This window comes from Pholcus phalangioides, unplaced genomic scaffold (assembly GCF_987345545.1).
Source record: "Pholcus phalangioides strain wild (caught in Gottingen) unplaced genomic scaffold, Ppha-v1.0 ptg000010l_1, whole genome shotgun sequence".
Classification (NCBI taxonomy): Eukaryota; Metazoa; Arthropoda; class Arachnida; order Araneae; family Pholcidae; genus Pholcus; species Pholcus phalangioides.
The window spans coordinates 35,962,320-35,981,377 of record NW_028301603.1 but is presented as its reverse complement, the minus strand read 5'-3'; the positions used below and the strand labels follow the sequence as shown (position 1 = coordinate 35,981,377).

The following is a 19,058-nucleotide window of genomic DNA, read 5'->3' as shown; positions in this document are numbered from 1 at the left end:
GGTGGATGCGATCGAACACGTCGGTCCGTCGTACCCTCCTGCATCCAACGATCACATATCCGCATTACAGTTGTTTGGTTTCGTCCAACACGACTACCGATTTCCCTGAAAGATAATCCACAATCTCGGTAGGCCACTATCCTTCCTCTGTCGAACTCGGATACTTGATCAAAAGATGATCGCTGTTTTCTACGAGGCATAATTGATCGTTTTTTTGAAAAAACCACAAGAAAAACACAATTGCCGTACTTCAAATCGTCGAAATCTCCAAGCCTTAAATAGCGCTTTGAAGTGGCACCACAGGCGCGCATGATGTGCGTCTGCGCTGAAATTCTAATCATTTGCATATCTCACCTCCGCTAATGCATGTTGTAAATTTCATATTATTTGCATGCTTCCTTCAGGGTGTTGCATTTACGGTGGCCAGCAGTGCAATTTGCTGACCGCAAAAAAGATAAGCAAGTAGGATAAATAATTTGCAGACAGGAAAATAATGAATTGTAGGAGAGGTAAATTGTGGACCGACAAAAAATGAAGTACCGATAAAATATCCGATTCCAATCTAATGCGAATATAATACTGCACAATGTGATAAATTTAATTTGCAACACGCTTATACAGATGAGACAGAACAGTAGAGTATTTAAATTAATGATTTTTTTAATCAAATGAATCTATATAATTATAATATATATCGGCCGTATTAAATAGGCCAATAAAATTCACGGACCGCCCGGTCCACGTTGCAGTGGTGGAACAACACTGTCGCAGACGACTCAACTGTTGTAGCGGCGTAACTGCAGTCGGCCCCTGCTTCATTGGATATCAGTGAGTGCAGCACACAATATGTGAAATTCACGAACCGTCATAGGAAGTGTTAGACTTGGAAGTCTGGGGGTGCCACGTTCATTATTGCTGGGGGGGGCGCTCACGATGATGATGATGATGATGATGTTAATTCATACATATATAAATTGGATCAATCGACTCCACCTTTGACGCTGGGCCCCCCCCCCCGTATCTTCGCCCATGCGAATCGTCCCATCCACCTTCCAGTGGTTGAACAACACTGTCTTGTACGACTAAACTGTCGTAGCAGCATAACTGCAGTCGGATATCTGCGATTAATCGGATATCAACGCTTGCAGCACACAGTATACGATTTTCCTGGGAACAATTCAGTAAACATTTTACAACGATAGTATAATTTGTGTATTGAAAACTGATGAAGGGTCAACATTAATAAAGCGTCGCAAATAAATCAGACATCAAAAAAATGAAATTAAAATTATGTTTAATTAAAATGATCACATAACCTAAGATTTTTCGCTTTCCATTAAGAAAGTTGGCACCCTCTTTTGGCTCAACCGAGAACAAAAACAAAATAACTAAATATGCATATTGAAGACAACTTGTATACTTCGGTGCCAGTGCGTACCCTCGGGAGCCCGAATGGCGGGGTGGCAAAATGCTCGCCTACCACCGTGAAAGTTGCCGTCGCGAGTTCCAACCCCTGGTAGGATACAAGTAAGGCATTTTCCCTTATGAGCTTGAGTCCACCGCCAATGGATGGTCATTGATCATTTTCGTCGCACCGTCTACCACCGTGAAGGTTGCAGTCGCGAACCCGAGGGAGGATATAGGTAAAATATTTTCCTTAACGAACTTGAAGCGACCACCGATACACATCGCCTTCATTTCCAACCCATCTCATTAATGGCAGTAAATTGCGATATGGCCAGAGTTGGTGTTTGGTGAAGTGGAGAGTTAGGGACCGTTCAAGTATTGCGTTAGCAAGTTTTTAGCCATTTTTGACCCACTCCCCCCCCCCGTCAGCAATAGTCAGCGAAACTCTGACACCCCCCCCCACCTGTCAGCAAAATTTCGTCATCAGCTCTGCCACTCTGAATCCTAACGCATATTGGTGGAAACAGAGATGAACCCCCCCACGATCAAAATTTCACTTTTTGATCGTCGGGGAATTATTATCGGGAAATTTATTTTTTGATCGTGAAAAAAATATTTTTTATTTGAAATTTCGGAAGAAAATACCTTTATATGTTAATATAATTAATATAATAAATTTCTGTTAATTTCAATGCTCTATTTGAGGGCTATGAACTCAAAATTTATCTTTAATAAGTTCATTGCGATCCACCCTCTAAGCCATGTATGGTAAACCCTTGGTCCGCGGACCAAATATGGTCCCGGGGTTATCTGATGCGGCCTGCCCTCCTCAAACGTAATTTTGTAAAAATGAACTAAACGGCACATTTACAGATCGCTTAAGTGACCCGTGGTACAATTCCAGAGCATTTGAGCGGCCCGTGGCACATTTTTCAGATCACTTAAATGACCCGGGACACAGTTCCAGAACACTTAAACGATCACTTGGCACATTTAGATCCCTTGAGTGACAAGTGACACAGTTTTAGAGCATTTAGAAGCCCCTAGTGCGGTTATACATCACTAAAGATACCCGCGACATATTCTCAGATTATTTAAGTGATCCGCGGCATAATTACGGATCACTTGAGTGATGCGTGGCACATTTCCAGAGCACTTGGATGCGCGAAACATTTAGAGATCACTAAAGTGGCTCTGTAGGGCACTTATCAATAGGGGTGAGTTACGCTACCTCAAAGTGCCCACAAACTATCGAAAATTGTTTCTCCTTTTTGGCGCACCGAGTAAGAATATTTAATATTTTCATAAAGGGTGGTTGATGACGTAAGCATTATCCACCCCCCCCCCCTTCCCCCTTATCATCAAAAGTCTGCAAATCGGAAACCCCATCGATGCTGAAGTAATACTTGAATGACCCCTTACCTGCAATATAGCCAGGGTTGGTGTTTGGTGGAATAGTACCCCCCTCGAACGTTTTTTTAAATCTTAACTTGGTAGAGATTATGGTGCCGGAGGATTTTTATCCGTTATCCTATTAAGTGGGACCGACTTGCAGTAACATACGTTCAAATATCGAAAAACTATATAGGTTTCGAAGTTTAATACAAAGAAACAAACCGACCAAAAAAGCATGTGTTTCTGATAATTTTGTTAAAAGATTCTAATGAAAAGAATCCTTTATTAACAATATATAAGAATTATTTTTAAATTACAAATACATTCCGATATTTTTTTGCATTTTTTTGAGGAACTGGCATCAAACATTTGACCATTTAATTTATTTCAATTGCAGTATCAAACAATGTTATTACATACAGAAATTCTTAAGTTTTCGGTATTTATGGTCCTTTGCACGCACGAGAACTTCAATTAACATTTAATTAAGATGCAACTTCGCGTCAGTTAATTTATATTCCTCTTTAAAAATTGTATCTTCAGAAAGTTATACATTCATCCTAATTTTTTTGTTGAAGGAATTTTCCCTGATTCTCTACTTTTTTTCCCCTATAAAAGATAAATTTCCGGAAATCGATAAAACGGCAAAGATTGATTCGATTTAAATACCATCGCAATGTCTCTTAAATGCATAGCCCTGTCCCAAATAACTCAACCTTCATCGAACGGGTGTATTTGACACAAATGCAATTTCTTTAAAAGCATATATTAGCCATTACTTTCACTAATCGCATTCGTTTCTTTCTCTTTGAAGATATAAATCAACGTATTTTTTTTTTTTGTTTAATTTCGTTCTTATTTTCATTTAGAAAATTTCAAACGTTAATTTGCGCACGTGTTATAGAAGTCTGTGCTATTGAATTTATCGCATCATGGCCGATTCATGCACTTTGGTGGAGCAAGGGATCGGTGCTTACCGATAACGGCAGTATTCACCGACACAGTTTCGCAAGGTATAGGATTAGGGGATCGACACGGATTGGTTAAAATAATGAATTTAACCAATCCGTTTCGATCCCACCACCTTTCACTTGCGATTGTGGTTTAAACTGTGTCGGTGAATACGGCCGTTAGATCCTTAAATTCTGGAAAAGTTGTTCCCTTCTGTGGAAATGTGACTCCTTTGCGGCTCTAGGATATTTTAAGGGGGGCCCACAGATCATAATCGATTTAAATGGGAGCCATGGCAGGTCACTAAGGATGCCGTGATAAAATAGATGTGAAGCGTTTAGGGGAAATATGGTGTGGAAAAATAATAACTCTTAGAATCTGGTAGAAACCCCCTAGGAGTTATATCAGTATAACCCGGTGCCGTTTTAATGCGTTGGCCCAACCGGTCACGACGGGCGTGGGGCTCTGATGCTTAGAAAGGCCTCTATATTATGTGATATGAAGCTATATTACGATTTCCATATTTGTATTTCGGACTGTGACGTGCATTGTGCTTACCACAAATGTGCTTAATTTTTCCATCTTATTTTTGCCCTCATATACTTTGAAAAAGTGTTTTTATGTTTGGTTAGGTAGAGTGGATAGATTGGTGAGCTATGGGAGGGTGTTGCTACTATTCTAACAGATACCATTTACGTTAGAGGGTCAGTAAGTAATATTAACGTGGGTATCTGTTTGGTATTTCAAGTTCAAGCTACGATTTCCGGGAAAAAATATGTAAACTAGCAGTCTGGTAATTCCAGCCAGATAGGGCCCTATGAGCATCGCTGACTGGAGCCTCGTGATGGTCTCTCTCTCGTGAGACGGCCCTGATATAACCTCTCAAAAAGATGGAAGATGATGGAACTCTAGACTCTGGCTAAAGGACTGGCCTAGGCAAACTAGGTAACTTCCTGGGATCTTAGAACTCGTAAGGACCCCTGCTTTCGGGCCCAATGCGGTCTCTGAAACTATAGAAATTGTCGTGTAGGAAGGAAAATAAATAAACGTTTACTTTTGATTTTCTGTTTCTCTAATTTTTTTTTTCTTGCCTAAATTACCAAGACGGAGGCCCCGACTCTTAACTGTTTACAGGCCGTTAAACCTCCTTGTTCAACCATGCCCTAGGTCTATACGTTGACCTTATTTATGCAATTTTTGTACAACCTGAATTGGTTTATAAATTAGTTTCAGACGTAGAAAGGGTTTCGCTCACGAGTCTTGGTACCCCATTTAAAACTGGGGAGCCACACAAGAAGGATGTCCAAGGGGGGGGGGGGAGCCAAAAACGCGGTTAAGTAACATTTACGAAATGCAGATATGTAACGTAACACTGATCTAGAACATTACAACTCTACGGTTAGAGAATATCATTATGTATGTTCATTATCTGCGAACTCAAAAACACTAAAAGTACTAAAAGCTTTAAAATTCCAAGCTGTCTTTCCGTTAAAATATCCTTAAACATCGTATTTTATATTTCGTACTAGATTTATTCAGGAACTTGTATTTCATTGAAATAGGATGTTTTTGGTGGAATCTATTCCATCGGGAGAATAACACGGACACTGGAAGACTTTTTTTTTGGAAAATATATAGAATCCTAAGAAATATTTCTCTTCTATTTTTCTGCTCCTGTCTGCGTAACTGTCTGGCGACAGCATAACCACCTGGTACCAAGTTGGAAAATCGAATTATATCGATGAATTTTGCATTGTTGTCAGGTCTGCAGATGTGACCACGCACCAGCGAAAGGAACAAGCGATGGACCTTGTGGAATTCGCAACCGATTACCATTTATTTGAACGTTTTGAAAACACGAATGAATAAAATTCCGGGAAACTCTCGAGAAACATTTCATTTTCGGTAATTAATTTCGTTCGATGTGTCTTTGAATTTAAATTTTATAATTTAATAACACTCTCAATTAAACGGATTAATTTTGTGTGTGACGACATCAAAGAAAATGATAGCATCGAGTCCATTTTCAGATTTTTCCAGTTATATTAGTTAAATTACAGAAAACTTGTAATAAATTTAATGAAATACGTATGTAATTGTGTGTGTGGAAGTGGGGGGGGGGTAGTGAATTTTCCTTTTTTTGTGATGATGAGATAACTATTTCAGTAGTTAAGTGTACGGAAGAAATAATTATTTTATTTTATTTTTTAAATTTATTCTGGTAACGAGAAAATATTCGGAAATATCCTTTAAAAAACCATATAATTTTCGAAATCTGCTCATTAAATTTTGTTCTGTAATTTTGTTCAATAATTTCTACTGTGTATTTCTTAACTGAAATCATTATTTCATTCGGTAATGCATGTATTTATGCTATTGTTGTGAAATTTGATGGAATGTGTACGTAATTAAATGCTGTAAATATTTGTTTTGAGCCTCTTACTTTCCGTTTTAATTATTGTTTTTTCCTCATTATTCCCGTCGTCGCGTTCGTAATCGTGTTTGTTCATTTCTAATATAAGTTATTCTCTGTAATTATTCTCTGAAATTTTGTATCCATTGTTTCATATTCGAATACAAGTCTTCAGTAAGTTAGTACGTATTTTAGTGGCATTTTCAATTCAATACATATTGCCAAAAAAAATCAAGTGTTCTCATTATTTAGAAATTTTATCATTATTGATTCACTTTCTCATATTCGAAACTTTAATATTGTGATGCTTTGATGGTCGTCAAAGCATCACCACTTTGTTATTGTTAAGTTCTTATTTTTAGTTTTGTTACGTTTTGGTTTTTCGCATTCTGTGCATTCTTACGCATCATTGTTTGCAACTTTTCCCATCATCATTGTTTGCAACTTTTCGCATCATCATTGTTTGCAACTTTTCGCATCATCATTGTTTGCAACTTTTCGCATCATCATCATTATTATTATTATTATTATTGCATCCCGGTATTTCTAATATTTTGCATTGTTGCTATTTACGTCCCCATTATTTGCACCTTTTTTGCATCATTTTAATAATTATTTCAATATGTTCTCATTTCTAACTTTTTGCATAACTTTTATTCATATCAATACGTTCTCTTTATTTCCAACTTTCTCCGATTTTTGTTATTTTTGTCCTCATTATTTGGAACTTTTTGTATCATTTTATTATCATTAATACGTCGTTGTTATTTCTAACATTTTGAATTATTATTATTTACGTCCTCATTATTTTTAAATTTTCTGAAATATTTTTATCAATAAAAATCCTTTTTATAGATTACTAGCTACAATACCCGGCGCTGCCCGGGTTTTCTTCAAGGAGGCTTTTTGGATCATGCGATATCTCCCTCTTTCTTTGAGGGACATGCAAACCGTGTCTAAAGTTAACCAATATGGCGACGTCCTGCGCGACTCATGAAAGAAACAAATCTACATTTAAAGAAACGTAGAAATGAATAGTCCCCCCCCCCCTTTTTTTTTATGGGTGTAAGGTATTTCGATTCCCTCCCCCTGAACTTCAAGTTAGCTATTTCTGCCTGTTTGAGCTTCCAAAAATGCTTACTTAAAGCTGTGGAATTTTTTCGATGCACTTTACGGGGCCCATAACTAATTTTAAAAACATCCTAAACTATATGAATTTATGCAAATAAATATCAAAAGACAATACGGAGACATTAATTTTCATGCTTGAGAAGATATAAATAAAAAGTTGGAATCAATGTTATTACATGGATATCAAACTCAAAAGTAGATCCGGCACATTATTCATATTTTTAATTTTCTGGGCTTCGTATCTCCAAGTGAATTGCATATTTCAAAAATCGAGAATTCAATTTAATTTTTAAAATTATTGATGTGGCAGGAACCCCCCCCCCCACCCACTAAATTTCCGTATTTATGCAGTTAAATCGGGCAATTTTAATAGTGATTTCTATGAGGATCACCCTTTTCCTGACCCTCAAAGCGATGCTGATGATGATTATGACGTCTATTCAAAAAGCCTCATTACTGAGAGTATATTGAAAATGTGGCAAACCATTATAAAGGCATAAACTATTATATATATATACTGGCAGCATTAAAGAAGCGACAAACCGTTGTAAAGGCATAAACACGTCTGAAACTCATCGCTAGGGAACCACGGTAACCAAAGTAAACGTTCGGAAAGTGATTGTTGAGGCCCAAAAACCATTGTTGCCGGACAGTTTTTTGCCCATTTGGGGCATTTGCCCTGGTCTGACGAAATTTTAAAGTAGCCTATCGTTCAAGTCGGGTCGCATTTGGTATATATGCAAAATTTGGCGACGATCGATCTAAAATTGTAGATTTGTATAGAGAACATACACACACACAGACACACAGACACACAGAAAATCAATTTTATATATATAGATTTCTATTTTCGTCATTATTTGAAACTTTCTGCATTTTCATTATTCTTATCACATCCTCATTGTTTTAAACTTTTTGTACTGTTATTACTGCGGCCTCATTGCTCGTAACTTTTTTCAATATATTACCATTTACGTCTTCATAAATATCTGAAACTTTTTACGATATTATCATTTGCGTTCTTATTATTTGTGAGTTATCGCGTCATTATTATTTACTTCCTCCTTTATTTATAACTCTCTGCATTATTATAATTTACGTCCTGATTGTTTGTAACTTCTTAGCATTATCATTATTTTCGTTTTAATCATTTTTAACATTTTTTTGAACTATCGCTATATCCGAAAGGGAGAAACCTAAAGTATCGAGATCCCATCAGACGTGACGCACTGATGGACTGTGTTGTCCATAATTACTTGAGGACCCAGAGTCAGAGCGTACACGTTGGGAGCATATAGATGGTGAACTATGCCCGGGCAGATCTCAGCTAGAGGTAACTCTAGCGGAGGACCGCAGCGGTTCTGAATCGCAAATCCCCGAAACTTTCATCTTTTCCATTTATACGCTCTCAAACTCTGAACTTTTTCCATTGTTATGTGGATATGCTTGCAACTTTTTTTCCTTTGTAAAAATTTCACATTAAATATCTTTCCCCCCGTCGTTACGTTCTCGTTCATTACCACCATTCTAATTGTGGCGCACTCATTCTTAACATTACTCTTAATCTTGTATTCTTTACATTTCTTTAAATGTGTTGCGTATGTCCTAACACACACACACAAATAAGACAACTCGAAATTTCATTTCCTCCAACCAAAGAAAATAACCCCTCCTTCGAAATAATCCATTAAATACATCAATCGTTGGTTCGCTAAAAGCTGGGAAATATTTAATTTCTCTGAACATTTTCGCATGTTCACACAGAAGTATTTCATGATAAAACAAAAGGAAGATTTGCTAATATTTTTAAATAGCATTAGATCTAACGTTCGATTAGATCTTTTAAATTGCAATGTTGATTCCATTGTTGATCTTAACAAGAACCGTCTTCTCAATGTGCAAACAATTCATGTATTTAGAGAGATATAGATGGCTTTTCCTCAGCCAGAGAAATAACTGTTTCCTTGATATCTCTGGCTGAGGAAAAGCCATCTATATCTCTCTAAACCGTCCTACCCGGGGGCCATTTCCTGAAGTTAAGAGAGGCTACTAATGCCTCTACTTCAGCGCCTCACGACACAGTGCGTGAAATTAGGAAGGCAGATTCATGTGTCTCCAGTGGTGTAGATGGTAGCATGCTTGCCCGGTATGCAAGAGGACCTGGGTTCGAGTCCCGGCGGAGTCGTGATGACTTTTCTTTCCGAGCTCACCTCAGCATAATATCCGGAAAATAACTGTTTCCTTGAATTCATGTATTGTTTTAAGAAAAATCTCTAAATTAAAATTTCAATAAAATACAGAATTTTCGGAAACAAAAATTGAAAATTTCAAACTTTAAAATTGTTTTGCCGTGATTCCAATCAACAATCGACTGATACCTGTATATATTTAACACCTGGAAATTCAGACCCCTGAAGAAATCTCATATACCTGCTATCTTTTCAAAAACGAATTTTACATTAAGGGCTTGTTATCAGTTTTGAAAAACGTATTTGAAAAAATCTTACTGACACAAAATACAATAAAATATTTTTTTTTTTTCCGTCCGGTGAAAAGGGGTGTACGTTCAAGCTTTTAAATTATATCTCAAATTATTATTTGGCGGTTAAAAATGGGGTGACTGTCAAGAGGGGTGTCACACAGACACCCTGAAGGGTATGCTACGCGTGCGGTCGCACGGGGACTAGCGTTCTAAAGAGAGTCCCTCATTCATGGTAATAAAAGCGAAAAAATATACTATATCTAATACATTTTTTGTAAAAAACAAGACGACTGAGCTTAAATTATGCATTACGAATTTTTTTTCATAAATTCTGAATTATTTTTTCATAAATTCTGAATTATTTTTTCATAAATTCTGAATTATCTTTTCATAAATTCTGAATTATTTTTTCATAAATTCTGAATTATTTTTTGATAAACTCTTAATTATTTTTTCATTAATTCTGAAATTTTAGTGAAGTTTGTGCATAAATTCCCTTGTAAAATTACGAATTTTCATCAATTCAGCAATTATTCATTTCATAAATTCCGAACTTTCATTATTTCAGCAATTATTTATTTCATAAATTCCAAATTTTTATAAAAATACTGAAATTATTTCTTTCATGCATTTCTAATTTTGATCAATTCCGGAATTATTTTTTTTCAATGATATATTTTTTATTTTTAGTTCATGAATCCTTATTCTCTTCCTTAGTTCAATCTCCATTTCAATTCATTAATGTATTAGGTAAATGATAATATTAATAAAATTTTCTTTTTTAAGGTCTAATTTTTCTCTTAGTTTCGAAATTTGATTCCTTTTATCAATTTTTTAAAAGAAATTAGTTCCGAATTTTCATTTGTGTCAATATTTTCGTATGGATATTTTTTCATCATTTCTATAAAAATGTGTGATTTTTTCGATACCGATTCATCTCCTCTACGGAAGTATAAAATCGCGGTTAAGGGGACACTGAAATTGTGAACACGTCTTTGGTTGTGCTATCAGGCTTCGCAGGGCCCTGCCAGACGCGGGGCCAGAGCACTCTTAATGATTTCGGGACCCAATTCTATATATCTTGTCCTGTGGAAGAGGAAAATCCATTCCAAAAATTCTTTCATTATTACAAAAATGTACAGGAATGCTTAAAAATATAGACCCAATTAAGCGTAAATTAACAACATAATCAAAATCAATGAAAATTTTGTAATAAAGAAAATTTTAAATTAACAAAAGAAATTAATTCGAAAACAAATTAAATTCAGGGCCCAATGAATGAAATTCTCTGAAATCTAATGAAATTTCAGAATCCTTGCATTCACACAAAATAAGAAAAAATATTGACAGCGATAATTCCAGTATCAATAAAAATTCAGAATACTGAAAGTTCAGAATGAACGAAAGAAATACTGCCACAATTGATGAAGCTTCAGAATTCAAGGAAGTTCTGGGATCCAGAATTGAAGAAATTTCACAATTGAAGAAATTTCACAATTGAAGAAATTTCACAATTGAAGAAATTTCACAATTGAAGAAATTTCACAATTGAAGAAATTTCACAATTGAAGAAATCTCAGAAGTCTCAGAAGTTTCAGAAAAGTGTTGAAACTTCAGAATTCCAGAATTGAAGAAACTTCAGAATTCCAGAATTGAAGAAACTTCACAATTCCAGAATTGAAGAAACTTCACAATTCCAGAATTGAAGAAACTTCACAATTCCAGAATTGAAGAAACTTCACAATTCCAGAATTGAAAAAAAATCTCAGAATTCTAGAATTGAAGAAACACTTCAGAATTCCAGAATTGGTGGAAATTTGGAATTCATGAAAGAAATAATTCAGAAGTATTTTTTTCCAGATGGAAATTTTTAGTTAATGAAAATGTAGAATTCCAGAATTAGTTCTCTCTAGATGGAAATATTGATTTCTAAAATTGATAAAAATTTTCAGAATTTGTGAAAGCAATTATTAGTACCGTTGCGATGTCCGTTGGGACCGCACCTGTCACACAGCCCTAAGAGTGACTCTGAAACCACCCGTCTGATAAGAGGTGCCCTGGGAAAGCAGGCTTTTTCGTAGCTACACCGAGAAAATTTTTTAACGAAAATTGAGATTAAATTAGATTTTTTTTCTTTTTATATATTTCTCTTTCTGACCATTTGGTTTAGAGACATTCCGAAAATTTCATGAAAACAAGTTTTCTGGACATGCCCGGTGTTCATAGAAAAACATTGAAAACAAAAACAAAATTATTCTTTCTTAAAAATAAGAAATCAAAATGAATAAATTGATATCATATGTGTTGAAATGATTCAAATTTTTTTGTGTAAATTAAGTTTGAAAGCTCTTAAATCTCAAAGCTTCAAAAAAAAAATCATATGTTTTAATTAATTTACGAAAAATATTTTTTTCTGACCGATATTTCCAATTGGAAACATTGGCCGTTAAAAGGTTGATATTGTCTTTTTTTTTTCAAATTTAGCAATACGGTCAATTCGCGATAGCTCGAATATCTGTTTAAGTCGAAGTTTTCACTCGGCCCAAGAACTTTTTCCATATTTCAGTGTTTAAATTTTTCCCTTAACGCGAAGTTGTATTCCTTTAAGTCGAAGTTTGTGGGAATGAAATTTAAAAGTAGAATTTAGTTAGTAGAATTTAGCTTTTAGTTAGTGTAATTTAGCATTTAGTTAGTAGAATTTAGCATTTAGTTAGTAGAATTTAGCATTTAGTTAGTAGAATTTAGCATTTAGCAATAGAATTTAGCATTTAACAACAGAATTTAGCATTTAACAACAGAATTTAGCATTTAGCGATACAATCTAGCAGATTCATTTAGCGGATTCACGGCTCATTCATTTGCTCGGCTGCTGCACATTCAACTTATCGAGATTTGACTGTAAATTGTTTTGCCTGAGTTTGTAATTGAATCATTAAAATTCTAATTTTTCAGAAACTCAATTCACGTGTGCAACGAAAGTTCAACGGTATCTTCAAATGTGCCGTGAGATAAGAAAGGTAAAAAACCTCTGTAATAAATAGTAATAATGAAATAAAACCTCTGAATTCGTAGCAAAGATTTTAGAGTAAAATAAGTAAATTGAAAAAAAAAAGTCCTAGATAAATTTAGAATATTGATGATGTCCGACATCAGAGAAAAATCAAAACAAACGACCTTACCTTTCACAGCCAAAATCCCGAGAAAGACAAAGTTTTGAATGATCAGTCCCGGAACAATCGTCATGATCACGATCATCATCATTGTCGGAGGAGGTGTCACCGCCGTCATCATCACGAGTAGGTATCCTCGAGAAACCACGGATTTTCGTTGGTCGCCGCCGAAAGATTTGCACGCGCCTCGGACGAATCTCGGGCCGAATCTCTCACCACCATCTAATCCCAAACCTCTCGCACAAAATACTATATCAGATCGCGCGCTTCGTGCTCTGGCGGGAAAAATGATCTTCCATTTGTGCAGGCACCTCGTTGTGTTCCTCTTTTCTCATCTTTTTCTTTTTTCGGTAGCGACGCTTAGCGGCCGCACCACGAAACCTAAACGCATCAGTCCAAATGGATTCCAGATAGGTAGATAGATAGATAGATAGATAGATATCCCCCCCCTCTTCTATAACTCTTTCTTCATTTTATTTTATTTTATCTATTTTCATCTTCCTTCATCCTTATCGTACCATCATTTTTAGCATTAAAAAGAAATATTTGGTTCCGGAATGATTTACTTCTTAATGTTGCATGTCATCGTGTTTACATGCTCGAGCAGTGTTTTGTTTTATTCGCTTGGATTAACCCTCTGCGGTCCTGCATTTGAATATAAATGGCAAATACATGGTCAAAAACACATTAAAACGATCTATTTTCTAATATTTCTGGTATTTTAGCGACTTTTAATGTCATTCTAGTATGAAATACGGCTAGAAAAGTAAAATGTTTTTTTCATCTAAAAAAAAAAGAGTTGCTTTTCTTATCTAATAAGAGTTCCTGCTGAAATTTTAATTGTTCCGAGATTTATAAAATCGCACAAAATTGAAGGGATTAGGAATAAAACTCAAAGTAAAACTGATGAACTTCGTAGAGCAAGATTTTATCTCTTTACAAATAACATTAAAATAAAGGCAAACTGTATATTTTACCTTCAATAAATCCATTTAGCTAATTGAAAAATTATTTTAGCTAAAAATTAAAGGGTTTACCCTCTATAGTTTACCCCCCCCCCTCCCCTCCCCGCCCCATAAAAACGTATTGAATTTTTTGAAGCGGATATAGATTGTTGCTGTTGTCGTGTTGATGTTCGATGACATTTGCATGCCCAATCCAAGCAGGGTTTTGTTTCATTAAAATGACTGGTGTTGGCCTTTCTAGGTATAAACGGGGAAGTGAAAAACATTTTTCAAGAACCTTTTTAAATCATCAACTTCATTTCTCGGGAAGGAAATGTCGGCATGCAAAAATTATGCATAACAGAACAATTTACAGAAATACTTGTAAACCCCTTAAAAAAAGAAACAAATTCCGCAATCGGTGACAGAAAATATTTCAGAATAATTAAAAAATATATATTTCCGAAAAAAATATTGAAAGAAATAATATTTCATAGTTATATTGCCAAAACTAAATCCAGAATTAGCAACAAAAATAATCTCAGGATTATTATCAGAAAATATTTCCAGAATTAGCGACAGCAATAATCTTTGAATTATTGTCAAAATTATTTTCAGAATTAGTGACAACAATAATCTCATTACAGTCAAAAATATTTCCAGAATTAGCGGCAGCAATAATCTCAGAATTATTGTCGAAAATATTTCCAGAATTAGCGACATCAACAATCTCAGAATTAATGTCAAAAATAATTCTAGAATCAGCGACAGCAATAATCTCATTATAGTCAAAAATATTTCCAGAATTAGCGGCAGCAATAATCTCAGAATTATTGTCAAAAATATTTCCAGAATTAGCGACATCAACAATCTCAGAATTAATGTCAAAAATAATTCTAGAATCAGCGACAGCAATAATCTCAGTATTGTCAAAAATAATTCCAGGATTAGCGACAGTAATAATCTCAGAATTATTGTCAAAATTATTTTCAGAATTAGTGACAACAATAATCTCATTATAGTCAAAAATATTTCCAGAATTAGCGACATCAACAATCTCAGAATTACTGTCAAAAATAATTCTAGAATCAGTGACAGAAATATTCTCAGTATTGCCAAAAATATTTCCAGGATTAGCGACAGTAATAATCTCAGAATTATTGTCAAAATTATTTTCAGAATTAGCGACAACAATAATCTCAGAATTATTGTCAAAAATAATTCTAATTCTAGAATTAGCGACAGCAATAACCTCAGTATTGTGAAAAATATTTATAGAATTAGCAACAGTAATAATCTCAAAATTCTTGTCAAAATATTTCCAGAATTAGCGACAGGAATAACCTCAAAATTATTGTAAAAAATATTTATAGAATTAGCGACAGTAATAATCTCAGAATTATTGTCAAAAATAATTTCACAATTAGTGAGAGAAATAATTTTCGAATAAGTGGCAGATATATAGTTTCGGAATTCGTGACAGATACAAGTTGAAAATTCGAAACAGAAATAATTCTAGAATTACTGGAAGAAATAAATACATAATTAATATGTGAAATTATTTTTTCAGAAGAACGAACCCTCTATGGTTTACCCTCTATAAAAACATATTGAATTTTTGCGAAGCGGATACAAGTTGTTGCTCATAGAATATTTTTGAAGAATAATAATATATATCAACACAGCGTTTTATTTCTATTGTGGGTCTCTTTATCTTGTTTCGTATTTCTATCGATAGCGACGCTTTAGCGGCAGCATCACGAATGGATTCCAGATAGGTATAGTGCTTGACAATTGCTAAGAAACATAGTTATTTTTCGTCGTGCCCATTGACAGACATCCCGTAATGAAATTAAACTTTCCACGTGTTTAATAGACATCCTGAAGTACCTTTACTAATGCAAAGTGGAACGGATATTGCTACATGGCAAAAAATAATAATTAGCGAAATAAAATAATAATTTTACAGCAATCGTAAACAGTTACGAAAAATGCTCGTTCTTCTGAAAATAAAGGCAGATATGAGTTCTTCAATATGAGGTGTGACATCCTCGGACACTGATGCCCATTTGACATCTTTGGTGCATTTTCCACCAAATTGTTCAGGAGAGTTTGAGGGATGTTGTCTCATTCGTCTAAGGCCGGTATTACACTATAACAGATGGATAAAATCCCTTTTATAAAACTTGAAAAATCTAATCAATAACGTTATTGGTTACATTCTAGAAAATGCAACCGTTGACCTTATTGGCTGCATTTTTCAAGTTTTATAATAACACTTTCATCAAACTTTTATAGTGTAATACCGGCCTAACAAGGCGATTTTGAGTTCCTGTATGGTTTGAAAAGGGTTATGTTTTTGAGCAATACGTCTGCCGAATGCATCCCAGGTGTGCTGCTCTATGGAATTTTGGTCCGGGGAATATGCAAGCCATAGCATGTGTTCAATATTTTCACTTTCTAGTGTGTCGTCCGCTTCATGTGTCCTATGCGGACGAATATTGTCATCCATGAAATGAAATCCTGTGGTGTTTGGTCAGAGCATGGAAACTCCAAAATTATATTTTTGAAATATAAGCATTGTCATTTAAAAATAAAAAATAAAGCATACGCACAAATACAAATGAAACTATCATACATCAGCATGTTGTTTAGCCGTACACACGTATTTGCGCATTTATCTCCCATTTAATTAGTTATAATTAGCGTGACTTACTTTTAGATCAAAAATCCATTTTTTAGAGATATCATATTCTGACCAAACACAAAATTATGGACCGACTGCACGGCGGAAAAAAATGGGCATATACCCAGGAGAATGTCGGTGCAATACCGCTTTGATTTTACGATACCTTCATCAAAGATATGAAGTGGAGTTCGGCAGTTGTGCATGATACCCGAACACACCATCACTCCTTGGCCTTCCTGGACATTCTGCTGATGGTAACGAGTTCCCTGCCCTCCCCAACTGCTCACCTGGTGTCCAGAATCACTGTAGATGCTAAAACGTGATTCCGGACCGTCAGAGACCATGACTCCGGACCACTGTTTCTGATCCCAACCAATATGCTCATTACATTAACGTGATCTTTTTCGACTATGATGGGCCCATAGTGGAATGCATTTTAGTCTTAATATGCATGAGACATAACTCTCCCCAAGGAACGCAAAATCGCATTGAAGGACGAATGGGACCAAATCCTCTCAAGCTCTCGTCAACAATTTAGTAGGCAACTGTACAGTGGACAGCATGCACAACTGGTGACAAATGTGCATCAGTGTTCGAGGAGGTCACACTTCATACTGACGAACTAAATAATCTGTCTTTATTTCCAGAAGAACGAGCACTTTTCGTAACTTGTTGTAAGTAGTTCAGAGGGTCTGAGATAGCAATCCACACACTGTTTTTACATCGCTATATGCAGGATGTTATTTTTTTTTGAAAGAGTCTGCGGCTCACATTTTTCTTCATTTCATTGTCAGATGGGTTCGTGGGAACTTCGTTCTACTGGTGCAAATTGGCAGTGGAACACAGAAATTTATGAACCCATGGTCGGACCTCCTTCCAAACAGAACGAAAAAAATGAACGAATTCATCAAGGAATTCAATGATAAGAGATAATTTCTGGATTTTATGCTGAGGTGAACTCGGAACGAAAAGTCATCTGGTCTCTGCCAGGACTCGAACCCAGGCTCACACGGGGCCGTGAGTAATTCGCAGAGAGTTTCGTTTTTCCCCATTAATTTCTCGTTAGTTGAGTGTATGAATCGGTGAAAGAAATTATTTTAGAATAATTCAACAAAATATACTTCCGAAAAATATTGAAGGAAATAATTTCATAGTTATTTTCAAAAGTAATTCCAGGATTATTGTCAACAATGTTTCCAGAATTAGCGGCAGCAATAATCTCACAATTATTGTCAAAAATAAATCTAGAACTAGCAAAAGCAATAATCTCAGAATTATTGTCAAAATATTTCCAGAATTAGCGACAGCAATAACCTCAAAATTACTGTCAAAAATAATTCCAGGACTAGCGAAAGCAATAATCTCAGAATTATTGTCAAAAATATTTCCACAATTAGCTACAGTAATAATCTCAGAATTATTGTCAAAAATACTTCCAGAATTAGCGAAAGCAATAATCTCAGAAATATTGTCAAAAATAATTTCACAATTACTGATAGAAATAATTTTTGAATAAGTGACAGATATATAGTTTCTGAATATAGTTCAGAATTGTTTCAGTCCGCAAATTATTTTCTTAACCGTATTATTTATTAACTTTTCCCTGTTTCATAAACTATTCCCCATAAATATTCAATTTATTCCAGTCTTTCATTCGTATTTATACACATTTTTCCGGTATACAAACAACTTTCTACATTTTCTTATTTTTTTTTGCCGGTCCGCAAATTATTTCTCTCTCTTCCACCGGTCAGCTAAAATTGCTTGTTGAACTATTTTCACCGCTTCTGAGGTGTAAAAACAAATTTGAAGAACACTGTTTCGAACACTGATTTGCTGGTCTACAAAACTATTTCTCTTATCGCTATTAATTTAGATTTTTCCGGTCCGCAAATTATTTTCCATATTTTTTGAATGTTCGCCTGTCCGTAATTTATTTCCGTAGTTATTGTTTGTCGGTCCACAAGTGATTTTCGAAATTCATTCATTTTTGGTGGGTCCACAAATTATTTCTCTCACTCCCACCGGTCCGCTAAAATTGCTCGTTGAATATTTTCACCGCTTCTCGGGTGTAAAAACAAATTTGAAGAACACTGTTTTGAACACTGATTTTCGGGTCTACAAAATATACGTCTCATACCTATTGATTTATCTTTTGCCACTCCGCAGATTATTTCCCATATTTGCTGATTGTTTGCCTGTCCGTAAATTATTTCCATAATTATTGTTTGCCAGTTCAAAACATATGTTCCATATTCATTCATTTTTGCTGGTCTTCAAATTATTTCTCTTATTTAGCTTTTTCTGGTCTCCCCAAATTATTTTTCCTATTCATTTATATTATACCAGTCAGGGAAGTTATTCATCTTGTTAATTCGCTTTTTTGCGACCCATAAACAACTATTTTGCAGTTATTTCCTTTTTCTGGTCCGCAAATCATTTGTGTTTTAATTTTTTTTGCCAGTCTGCAAATTAT

General features: G+C 35.0%; 1 protein-coding gene across 1 annotated transcript in view; it reads right to left on the bottom strand.

The window, feature by feature from the left end:
- LOC149081360 (uncharacterized) overlaps positions 1-13,228 on the bottom strand; it is a 183,115-nt gene extending 169,887 nt beyond the window's left edge. The window contains exon 1 of the mRNA XM_089237325.1: positions 12,959-13,228. Coding sequence (XP_089093451.1) covers positions 12,959-13,070 — 112 coding nt within the window. The 5' untranslated portion in view covers positions 13,071-13,228. The remainder of the gene's footprint in view (positions 1-12,958) is intronic.
- Between the last annotated feature and the right edge of the window lie 5,830 nt (positions 13,229-19,058).